Source organism: Ictalurus punctatus, chromosome 10, assembly GCF_001660625.3.
Source record: "Ictalurus punctatus breed USDA103 chromosome 10, Coco_2.0, whole genome shotgun sequence".
In the NCBI taxonomy this organism is placed as follows: Eukaryota; Metazoa; Chordata; class Actinopteri; order Siluriformes; family Ictaluridae; genus Ictalurus; species Ictalurus punctatus.
Window position 1 is genome coordinate 2,825,159 of NC_030425.2, and position 12,535 is coordinate 2,837,693.

General features: G+C 37.9%; 1 protein-coding gene across 2 annotated transcripts; it reads right to left on the minus strand.

The window, feature by feature from the left end:
• Positions 1–1,258: 1,258 nt before the first annotated feature.
• Positions 1,259–5,341, minus strand: amh (anti-Mullerian hormone). Of its 2 annotated transcripts, XM_017477698.3 has the most exons (8): positions 5,231–5,341; positions 4,015–4,169; positions 3,491–3,805; positions 3,205–3,383; positions 2,991–3,099; positions 2,774–2,906; positions 2,257–2,657; positions 1,259–2,142 (listed from the first exon to the last, which is right to left on the minus strand). In XM_017477698.3, exons 2-8 carry the CDS (start codon positions 4,127–4,129, stop codon positions 1,721–1,723), a joined length of 1,674 nt encoding a protein of 557 aa, XP_017333187.1. In that variant the 5' UTR covers positions 4,130–4,169; positions 5,231–5,341; the 3' UTR covers positions 1,259–1,720. The 2 variants fall into 2 exon arrangements, with proteins under 2 accessions (XP_017333187.1, XP_017333188.1); XM_017477699.3 differs by lacking the exon at positions 5,231–5,341 and having other exon boundaries at positions 4,015–4,691.
• Positions 5,342–12,535: the final 7,194 nt, after the last annotated feature.

Here is a 12,535-nt window from a genome sequence, read left to right on the forward strand (position 1 = left end):
CCCTGAATGTTTTTATGTCTGTTGTGCGTGAAAATCCCAGATGATCAGCAGTTGATGAAATACTCAAACTATGTTTTCTGGCATAATCACATTTTTTTTGCCCGTTCTGAAATTTGATGTCAGCTGATCGACTGAAAATTCCATGAATGTGCAGGTGTACAGTTGTTTCTAATGAAGTGGACAGTGAGTGTACATAAAGTTTTTTTCATTCCATAGAGAAGTATAGGCGGATTCTCCCTGTTAAGTCTTTGAGTGAGGTGGAAAATCCATGGAAAGGAATCAGCCTGAACCGCTGCATATTGGTGGCAATGGCCATTGTGGTGCTCAGCTCTGGGGCTGAAATTATACAAGGTGAGTGATTTTCATATGTACTGTTCAAGACCTTTTCTACAGATCTTCCAGCATATAAGATTTCATAGTGTCTTTAAAATTTTTTTTTTTTTAAATATTCATTACTTGTGTTTTTAGAGACATTGGAGCCTTTATTCGATGTGGCAGAAGATGCGGATGTCCAGGATGAGGTATTATAAAACTCTCCTGCCTAACAGTAACTTTAAATTCAGAGGCTCATAGTAATAAATCCTCTGTATTTTTCTGTTTCTTTCTTGTCAGTTTGAAGAATCTTGGTGGGACAGTCTAGCATTTTGGAGTTGGGGGGAAGAAGATGAAATTGACCAGTTTAGCAAAAATAGAGCAGCCATGCAACCTGGAGAAAGGCCTATGCCCAAAGTACGTAAGAGAGAGATTCCTGAGAGACTCTTAAAAGAAAGGAATTAAATGTGTTAATGAAGTCATAATGAATAATTGGAGGGGAGCAGGAGCTTAAAAAAAGTTATTCATAGAGCAAAACCAAGAAATACGAGAAACAGTCACATAAATGAGTAATCATTACATTTGGATAAGGACAACGTGATATATATATATATATATATATATATATATATATATATATATATATATATATATATATATATATATATATATATTTGTTTAATGCTGATATCTTCAAATATACAAAACCAATAAATACATAACAAGTGAGACTATGAGATACATGTTATCTTGGTGCTATTTATCATGTAGTTGACTCAAAAGTAGCATGCACAAGCACCGATGTGACTAAATTTGAACATAAATCAATCATTTATTAGAGGGAAGACCCATTTTGACATATTTATATACCTAATGTCATTGGAATATATTTGACATATTACAGTGGCTAATTGTATCCTTGGATAGTTGTTGCATCAGGATTTTGTTTTTGCTGACTTATTATACATGCTGAAATGGTTTAGTTAAAAGTCTTATACGATGTCTGATGAGTACATCTAATGCCTGCATTGGAAAAATTCTACATCAATATTACTCTTGTACGGTACATTATATTATCATATATTATCACCCAGAAAACAGAAACTGTGTGTGCTAGAAACACGCCTGGGCGAATCCGTACATGATATTTTACCTTCAGAACAGCTATGGGTTTTGCACAACTGTGATTCTGACATTTTCTGCTAATTCACAGATTGGATATCTGCATGTCTAACAGTATAGCAGTAGCTTACAGTTCTGCAGTTTGTATTTTGAGAAAAATGTGTGCAATTGCAAAAATAAATGAAATAAATGAAATATAAGGTAATGCGTGAGGCATGGTTATGATATATAATGTAATATATATAATGTAATATACGCGCGTGTGTGTGTATCAGTGCTGATATTATCAGCGACATCCACACTCCTTGGCTACCATGTTGGTCTTGTAAGAAATGGTGGTGGAATCACTGTACAGCTCAATCACACATAGGTCGTCATATGCCACAGGCACACAGCAGAGCGTGCGATTTAGAGGTTGTCCACTCTGGAAGTGACTGTTCAATAGGATGGCATGGTTGTTACCGTTGATCAGGGGGAATCCACATGCTCCTTCACAGTTGTTAATGTTGGCCGTGGCAGGTTCCAACAGGTACTTCTCCAGAGACACAGTGAAACTCTCGAGATGACACTGACTCAGCCTTGGGGGTCCTTCCTGACCAGCTCGGACTGCCCTCTGCGCTCTTTCTTCTGCCCAAGCACCTAGCACAGCCTGTAAGGCCTTCAGCAGTAAGAGGGCTCTGTACTGGACCTCACTTTGGTTCCCCAAACCTGTTTAGATGAGATAAAATTATGTCTTAGCAACTAACCACAATGGCAATCTTCTTGTTTTTAAATTGGACATTTACAGTGACTTACAGACAGCAACAACAGTAAACTGATCACCTGTTTCCAGCTCCTCTCCGTCTTCAGGAAGTGCACTGAGAACACTGAGAATCTGCAGCTTATCTATCGCACCACGTCCAACTTCCTCCATCCGCACTTGGGCTAAAGCCTCTTCTAGTTTTAATTTCAACACAGAGAGCAGTGATGGCTTTAGGGCCAGCTCCACTCGGTGGGTCCTCAGTCCCAAGCTTTGGCGGGGGAAGAAGAACGCAGTTGGGCCTGAGGAATTGACCAGCTCAAGAAGAAGAGACTCGCTTGAAGACACTCCAAGGGTTAAAGGGGGCAGAGAGTGAAGCACACTGGGGCTGACTGTCCTGACCTCATCTTGTGCAAGTAGTGGACTTCCTCGAGGACAGACTTCATTTAAGAACTTCTGAAGTTCACACAAGAAGAGAAATGTTCTGGAAGAGGGCAGAGGGCTAAGTCAGAGTCTGTCAAAGGAATGCTTGAATGAAAGAGATGCAAAATGTATGTTTCATAGCTGTGACATGTGAATAGGGATTGCTTAGGAACATACCCATTTGAATGAGGTACATTTTCACTGTCAGATTTCTTGGGAAACAAAAGAATCACTGGACTCTGTGTTTTCTTGGACCTGGTGTTCCTCCGATTCATGATGGCCTGAAATTCAGACAAACCTATTTTCTTCCCTAAAAATAGTACAAACATTTACATACACTGCCCTTCATAAATAGCCCTAGTTATAATATTAATCCCAGAAAATATGACATCACCACTGTCATGCTGAACATCCATCCTCAGTTTTATATTCTCCTGACTGAAGCTCTCTGTCTGAACTCCTGTAAGAACCAGGAGGTGTGTTGCCTGAGAAACACACAGAATCTGGCACAAAATAAAACAAGGGAAGCAACTGTCAACACAAAACATCACAACAATGTAGTTATGATCAGTAACCTATATTATTATTTCTACTACTACGACTACCACCTGGTCGTTTGGCTGAAGGACATCACTACTGAATTTTATCTTCAACCCATCTGTGTTGCAAGAGTCAGTGAAAAACAGGAGCATCATGGAAGCCATTGTAGTTTGTAGATAACATTTCCCAGGCTTTGCAAAGTGTAGGGTCAAGGTGAAAGTCCCGTCCTCTTCAACATCCCAATGTTCTTAAAAAAATTTTTTTTACAAACAAGGAGAGGTGAAAACACAATCCTATACCACTGTCTTTGACCAGATGTATACCCACAGGAGTATTAAATTAGAGCACTGGTACCTTTTATGCTGTGCAAAAATTCTGGACCATTCTGCTCTTTCTGCACGATCTGCATTATTAGTGACGAAAACTGGGAATATTGCACACCATCGTAATGTGAACAAAATCCAAACTGAGTTAATTCCTGCTTCACCAGTTCACCATCCTTACTCCAGACTTTTTGCAAGGCAAGGAGGACTTCACGTAATGCTTCAGATTGATGCTGCTTCTCCTCGGCACATGGCATGTCCTCCAAAAGATTCTGCAAGAGAGAATGCCCGCAACTGGCTGGTCCTCCAGAGGGCACATGCTTTTCGCTTTCACTTATGTTTTGTTCTGTAAACAGGTGCACAAAACGTTAGTGAGAGTGCTAGAGATACTGCACATAGTCAGCTAATTTTTAAAAAAATAAAATACTCCTACAGCAGTGCAAACTGCCACTCCAGTCAAAAGTCAGAATTTCAGCCAGGCTTTGCTATATGCTAGATTTCACCTATAGTAATCTGAAGAAAACAGAAGGCATAAGAATTGTGGAGGTGACTGACCTGACTGTGACTGGATTGGCATGAAGTCCTTGCTTGGGTTAAGCTCTGTCTCTGCATGACCAAGTGGTCCTGTGACCACTGTTAGTGGCAGAAGCAACAATGGCCAAATGCACATCTTCACATCGGTTTCCTTTCAGTCACAACGGTGTCAAATCCTTGTTTGGGAGAGGTTCAACAATGGAAACAAGCTTTATACACAACTTCTGCATTCCTGAAGGAAACAGGCTGCCAAAATAGCTTCACAGTACCATGTCCTTGAATGGAGGGATTTTAATGTGTGCCTCCTGTTTTATTAATGGGGGTCTAGCAGACGGTGTGAATGTGGATAAACACTATAATAGCCTACCACAGAAAGATAAAGCAAGTCAGACAGACAATGTATTACTGTGCTGACACCGGGTGTAACACGCCAAACGTTGACAGCTTGAGGTGACAACAAAGATTAGGGCATTCCCAAAAATAATAATAAACAACAGATCTTTGTCCATGCTTTATATGCAGCTGTTCATGTCATTTCTCACATAAACATCATAAAACATACAGGATTCCAAGATGTAGTAAATGCACAAAAATATATATGAAGAGAGATGCATTTTGAACATATATGTACCTGAACAAATCTTCCCGGTCTATTTGAACAACAACAACAACAACAACAACAACAACAACAATAATAATAGAGGGATCAAGCACTTGTTCCTAAATTTGATGGCAATATGTGAAGTTGTGTACTTCCTCACTGGATTTGTAAATTACAGCGCTCCCTAGAGTTTGGTCTAAACACATCACATGATCTCTGATATCCACGTCCTCACCTCCTGTTTGTCATCTTTTCAGTCAAATTCATTCGCATGTTATGGATAATCATCCAGCAAATCAAAAATGTAAAACTGCAATAAAAAATAAATAAAAGTGGAATATCCAATATGACAGATATATTGAATATCAACATTATTTACACTGAACTTGGTTTGACCCACAGAATCAGAGGAACGTGGAATTGCATTTCTACTACATTGTGTTGTAGAGTTATGGTAAACGTTTGCCCAAATTGCTCTGAAGGTAACTGAGATTATCCTCAATCACACTGCCAAATTTCATTAAAAGTGTATAAAGTTCTTCAAGAAGAAGAAAACATACAATTACAGTAGAGTGCCTATGTATATTTGGTGCTTGGCCCCCTTAATAATAATGCATTTCATTACAACATACTCACTACCAATCACAGGTAAAGCAGTTGAATCCAGTACGTCAGTTCTGTTAAGAAATGGACTTTGCCCCAGTTGTCAACAGGATGACTTAGAAACTGAGATATGCCTCAGTATGTCTGGACAACATAGACAGCAGAACACACACAGCTGCAAATGTTTTGAAGCTTTTCAAGGTCTTTGTTCTGGCAAGCCTGAAGGAATGAGACAAAGTCGAATCGAGGATAATCTCATTCCCCCCAGGGGAAAGAATTGAACATATATGTACAATACTGTGCAAAAGTCTTAGGCACCTTATTTTTAATTTTTTTTAGTACGAACTTTGTTATAGATTTTTATTTTATGACTTCTACATTATCGAGGCAGTCCATAGTCATTTTAGATACCAAAACATTAGTTTTCCAGCACAAAATTAAATATTAGAGAAAAATGTTTATATGTCATTAAAGAAAGCAGAATATTACGTAAGAGACCATTTTTCAGATAAAAAACACGATGAAGGCTTGGGTGTGGTGCATTGTGCGGTTGTTTGTCTCATGGTTTGTTTGTTTTTACCAGTTTTTTCAGTTTGTTAATTTTTTTCTCAGTTCTCATGACTGCTTAAAGACTCGTGTTAACTTTCTATAGCCTTTTAATCTAAATCCACTGCCAAAATATGGGCATATTCTCTGCTCTTTTACCTGTTTGACTGCCTGGTGCTGTGTATCCCTGCGGTTGGTGTGCTGGATTATTCCAGGAGCTGTGAGTTCTCCTTATGCGACATCCATCTGTAGCGACAGTTCGACAACCGGTTCAGCGATGAGAAACTGGGCAACATATCGGGCAACATCCATCCTAATCCAGGCCCAGAGTTGGCGCAGCTTCAAACTCCTGATGAGTTTAAAACTAGTAACGGTTTGTGGATTTTTCATTTTAAGGTACGCAGTCTGGTAAATTAAATGGACCTAATAAGAATACGGGCTGACTCAACAAACTCTGACATTAAGGTCCTCTCTGAGACATGGTTAAGTAAATCAATCACAAATTCCATGATACACATCAAGGGATATAATGTATTTAGATCTGACCGCACAAAAAAAGGCGGCTGTATTGCAGCTCATATTAAATCTAAACTAAACTGCACTTGTATTCAGTCCATCAGCAAACCAAACTGTTTTAAACGACTCTTTTTAAATGGTCCTGATATAATTGTGTTCGGATGTTATCGTCCATCTTCAGCTTCAAGTGAAGCTATTATTTCACTTATTGGACTAACTCAGAGTTGGTTCTACTTTTGGACTTGAACTGGGATTGGTTATCACAACCGTCGGACCCACTGAAGGATAGTTGCGATTCTCTTCATCTGGTGCAACTGATAAATTCCCCTACCCGGTTAAATAAAAAAGATCCGGTTAAATCCACGCTACTTTGATGTCGTTCTAACTAACGCACCTCGAAGGTTCTCTGCGGTTGGAGTGTTTTTTTTAATGATGTTAGTGATCACTGTGCAATAGCTTGTGTGAGAAATTGTAAGACTACAAAGAGTAGACCACGCTTTATTTTGACACAGTTTAAATATTTTAATGAACAAGGTTTTTTTTTTTGCAAGATATTTATAACAGTCCATCCATCCATCTTCTATACCGCTTATCCTTCCTTCAGGGTCACGGGGAACCTGGAGCCTATCCCAAGGAGCATGGGGCACAAGGCGGGGTACACCCTGGACAGGGTGCCAGTCCATCGCAGGGTACAATCACATACACGTTCACACACCCATTCATACACTACGGACACTTTGGACATGACAATCAGCCTACCATGCATGTCTTTGGACTGGGGGAGGAAACCGGAGTACCCGGAGGAAACCCCCGCAGCACGGGGAGAACATGCAAACTCCACACACACAGGGCCACGGTGGGAATCTAACCCCCGACCCTGGAGGTGTGAGGCGCACGTGCTAACCAATAAGTTGTCGACTATATGTGATTTTTTTTTTTTTTTAAAAAGAGATGCTGCATGGGCTAACGCAAAGAAAACAAATAATCATGTGGACTGGACACATTAAGAAATAATTGTACAAAATTGATACATTCTAAATATGACTATTACTTAAATATGATAAATGAAAATTTTAATGATCCGTCTAAGTTCTGGAAATTGGCCAAATCATGTTTTGGTCAACAACAACAACAAAAAACCTCCACCAGTCTGCCTGATTATTTATAAGTTGCGAATGCCTTTAATAGTCATTTTATTTCTGCCGGTTCAATTTCGTATTTTAGCACTTTAAGGGAGATAAGATAAAAGGAATTGTGGAAGCCTTTCATGTTGTCCTACTCAGATGATCACTTCTATTTTTAATTTGAGTCTAACTTCAAATGTCATTCCTCGTGCATAGTAATCAGCTATGGTTGGCCCTTTTCTAAAAGTTTGAGACCCCTTTGACTTCGATCATCCCATTTCAAGACTGTCGGTGATGACAGAAGTACTTGAGTCTTTTGTAAATATTCAAATAAAAGAGTTTTTAACTGAAAATAACATTCTAAATGCTAGTTACATATGCCATTGGGGTAGCTTGGTGGGTAAGGCTCTGGGTTACTGTTCAGGAGGTCAGGGGTTCAAGCCCCAACACTGCCAAGCTGCCACTGTTGGGCCCTTGAGCAAGGCCCTTAACCCTCTCTGCTCCAGGGGGTGCTGTATCATGGCTGACCCTGTGCTCTGACCCCAACTTCCTAACATGCTGGTGTATGTGAAGAAAAAAGAATTTCACTGTGCTGTAATGTATACATGACCAATAAAGACTCATTATTATAGAAAATTTAGATAGAAGTCAGCATCATGCAGCTTTATTTGTTGACTTGTGTAAACAAATAAAGCATTTGATTCCGCAGATCACAAACTCTTGCTGCAGAGACTTCGTTGTTTAGGCTTAGTGAAATGGCTCTAAATTGGTTCAATAATTATTTATCAGAAAGAGCCCAGTGTGTCTCAGTGGAAGATTCCATGTCAACAGGATTAACAGTTAATAAAGGTGTTCCACAGGGAACTGTTCTAGCCCCAATTTTATTTTCAACTGATATAAATATTTGTCAAGGTAAAATTCAGCTAGAGTACACGTATACGCTGATGACAGTTATTTACACAGTCACACCCTCAGAATCAAGACGCTGAGCTTCTGCAGGATTCCATCTCGTCATTGAACTTTCATTGTCAAAATTAAAATTGGTCTTAAACTCTAAAAAAACAAACAAAAAAAAATGCTCTTTACTCGTTGTGGCACTAAAGTCGTTTCTCCACATATTTTAATTTTAGAAGGGGTTTGTATAGAAAGAGTGAATTGTTATAAATATTTAGGCAGATGGCTTGATGAAAAATTAGGTTTTAACATACATATATTGAAAAACTTTTACAAAAAGAAAAAAGAAAAATAAGCTTAAACAAAATTAGGCTTCCTTTCTTGTTGAAAGAAATGTTTTTCTTTTGAAGCCGGAAACAACTGTATTTTCCTTTTTTGTACAAAGCTCTTTCCTTTCAGTGTTGGATTACAGTGACATGATTTATATGCATGTGACTGCATTACGCTTTATAACAGGCACCTCCTCACACACTCATCACTGTACCTTGTGTGAATCTGCTGGCTGGTCCTCATTGTATCAAAGGAGAAAAAGACACATGCTGTTGTCTACTGCTAAGGCATTGTTCGATAAATTACCTACTTATATCTGCAGTCTTTTATCTCACCACACCTCTAACTATAGCACTAGATCGACTTACTAGAATTCTTGCATATAATATATAATAAATGTTCCTAGGGTATATTCAGAACGTGGTAAAGCTGCCTTCTTCTTTTATGGTCCCTGGTTATGGAATGAGATACAGAGTATTATAATGCTGGAAACACTCTTTAAAAATAAATAAATAAATAAATAAATAAATAAATCTTTTACAGACCAGTAACCTGAAGGAAACATGTACTTGTTTTAATTAATCTTTGAGCTGCGGTCATACCAGATTTGGATATAATTTTATTAATTTTTTTATGGTGTGTTGAATTTGCTGTATTTTTAAAAATTGTTTTGTTTTATGTGAAACTATTTGTGCCACCATTTTGGCCAGGACTCCCTGGAAGAAGAGATTTTATCTCTCAGTGGGACTATCCTGGTAAAATAAAGGGTTCAAATGCTGCAAAAATAAGAAGCGAGTGCGACAGTCAAAGTCTCCGGAAGACCTGTGTCTGGTTCTGCAAGATGCTCAGTAACATTTACAGTTCATTTCCTTATAAAACGGCACTCAATGTACCCGAGACTACTAATAAACAATTTAAAGCAAAGGGTCGTCACACCAAATATCGACTTTATTTCATTTGTTTCTGTTTACGTTTTTTTTTTTTTTTTTTTTTTTAAATGTAGAAACACTCAACTTCATTATGTTTTGGCCAAGGCTGTGATAAGATATGAACAGTATGTACTGTGGGCAGTGGCAATACAAAACAGGCAATCCATGCTTAACGTGACATCTCTTCTTCTCCATCAACACTCACATGGTGACATTTCCTGCAAAGAGTGGTCATACAATTTAACCTCCAACACACAAAGTGCCAATAGCTACCAAAGTGTATGCTGTAAAACGAGGCACATGGAAGAATGATGTTAATTTCAGCACCAAACCTGGCAAACTGAATAATGAACTGACACACAAGCAAATCAAGGCAAACAAGGTTGTTTTTATTTATTAGAAACACTTCATTAAGCAATAGAACCAGCACCAACAACAGCAATTAGAACATTGGTGAAGACTTATTGCACCATCATCCTATACTGTTCTATGGGGAGAGTGGAAGTTTGGTCAATTAATGTGACAGCAATGCAACAAAGATACTCTTATTATTTTACATATAACTACGTTCATCTTTATAACTTAGTGTGAAGAGAAAATGCAGGTACAGAACGCACACAACGTGGCTGGAGAAAGCTGGCAGACATTAGAAAAGGGGAGAAATCCTCATGATCTATAAAGAACGCAAGAAAAGAACATTGATTCTCTAAACCCACTGAGAAGATGGGTAATGTTTATTATTCTTCCCTTTATATTTGAGGAAAATTAAAAAAAAAAAAAAACCCAGTAAGGCATCTTCCTGAGACTACAGATCTTTACAGTTTATATCAACATTACAAACGGGTGCCAACTGAAGTTGCCTTGAAATGTACAATTCTAATCTTGCATGTACCTGAGTAAATATATACTACCCTATTCTATTGTCGCGTTAATAAGAATTACACAAGAACTTCCACACATGAGGCTTTAGAGAATTTAAATGTCTTTTCACTCTCAAAGCTGTAAATGAATATGGTCAAACATCACAGAAAGCACAATGAGTAAACCTTGTATGGGAGTTTATTCATCTCGTCTGTACTTAGAAATGTATAGCTGCACCTTCCTTGTTTAAAGTGTAGGAGAGCACCATTATTCACTGGTCTAAATTCTATTCAAACTATCAGGAGCTTAAATCTTAATAAAAGCACGATCAATAAACACAAACAGGCAACTGGTACAGCTAACTTTAACAATGACTACATAATATATAGACAGTGCTTGTAACATCCTACTATATTTTCTGGCTGTCGTACACAATGTCCTCACTTCACAGAGAAAATAACATCATTATGCACTTCTAATTAATAACACGCTGTAGTCTATTCAACATCACCGTGAGAATAAAGTTCGGGCGAAAACACAAAAGTTGCTTCACGAACCAGCTCTCGTTTGTCAGCCTAAAATCGGGCTAACAACGTTTTCTCCAGCCGCTTTTCTAAATATACTAGATTTTAAATTTCTGATTCTCCCATCCCTCACATCAGACGACAGGCTCACACTCTGGAATGTTAAGAGAGCTGCTACAGTGTCCTGGGATAGGTGCTCGTTTTCGTATGGACTAAGCAGAAACAGATTCACAAAAACTAAAGTTTGATTTGAGTGATCCCACAGCACTAATAACAGTCTCTGCACACTTAAAGTAGGACTGGGCAATATGATTATGTAATATCGAGATCATGATAAAACTGCCACAATTTTCTGAGGAATTGTGGAAATTTGCTCTATTTTAAATCAATCAATCAATCAATCAATCAAGTGGTGTACTGACTTGAATGCCACTGAACCTTTATGGAGTATTATGAAAATGCGAAGAAAAACTTGTAACCTTGGGGAACTGAAGACAATTTGCCAAAAGGAATGCGCCAAAATTTAACCACAATTCTGCAAAAAGCAAATGATTTCTTACTTAAACAAGTATTAATGTTGGTAATTTGAAGTGCCCAAATATTTTTCAGCCTATCAGTTTAATTTCTAAACATATTTGTTTATGCTTATGAATACATGCTTCTTTTGTTCATATTTATAGGTATAAAAGACAAAAGACATTGTGTGTAAAGCTGAAGTGGATATGCATGCCCCGTTTTAAATAACACACAAAAAAATGCTTATCCACTTGCTGTATATCGTGTATTGTAGAAATACTTTTGAGAATCATGATACGTTTTGGTCATATCGCCCACCCCTAGCATACGGTGTGCCTAAGAAAGATGATTTTTCACCCTGCGGAAAAGCTCTTAGCACCCAAAACAGGGTGGACAGAAGGCTTTGGCTGCGACAGCGCCAAATGCCAGCACCAGTGGAGATAGATCCCCACTTTAAAGTCTAGATCAAGTAAGAATTCAGTTAAAAACGCTTCGGTTCTATGCAGCGTCTGATTGCTTTCCACTTGGTGCTACATAATGCGAGGTCCCTGTCAACAGAAGCACCCAGAATCGGTCTCTTATTTGATGTTCTTAATATAAATAGGCACAGTCCAGAGTTAAGATTGTAGCACCATGTTTTTTTTTTGTTTTTTTTTTTTATATATGTCATGTACACACAAGTTGCACTAATTATGCAGTACGTTAACACAAAATGAACAAAACAATCACAACAGAAATGATAAATATTCGAAATTATATACAATTACACATTGAGAGTTACTTCCATTCACAGTACAAAAACATCTTAATTATTTAAAAAAAAAAAAACAACAAAAAAAACCCCAAGCTGCAGTTGCACAGTAGATTTTTTTTTTTTTTGCCATGTTATATTTTACCAGTGTTTGAAGATTTTTTCCCCCCCAATCATGCGTGTTTTTCCTACTTGCAGAGAGCACCACAACATTAATGGTGTGCATCATTCAAAAGCAGATACTAGCACCTTTCTGAGCAGAAGTGTTATCAGCACCACTAATCTTTATTTGTCTTGGAAAGAAAAAAAAAAAAAAAAAAAAAAAAAAAAAATTTTCACCTGAATTG

Bases quoted from the DNA above. Each gene is read 5' to 3' on its own strand.
- amh (XM_017477698.3), bottom strand. From the start codon at position 4,129: ATGTGCATTTGGCCATTGTTGCTTCTGCCACTAACAGTGGTCACAGGA. The intron at 2,907-2,990 runs GTGATGTCATAT...TACTATTTTTAG, and splicing joins GGATGTTCAGCATGACAGTG to GGAAGAAAATAGGTTTGTCT. The intron at 2,658-2,773 runs GTATGTTCCTAA...GCCCTCTTCCAG, and splicing joins AATGTACCTCATTCAAATGG to AACATTTCTCTTCTTGTGTG.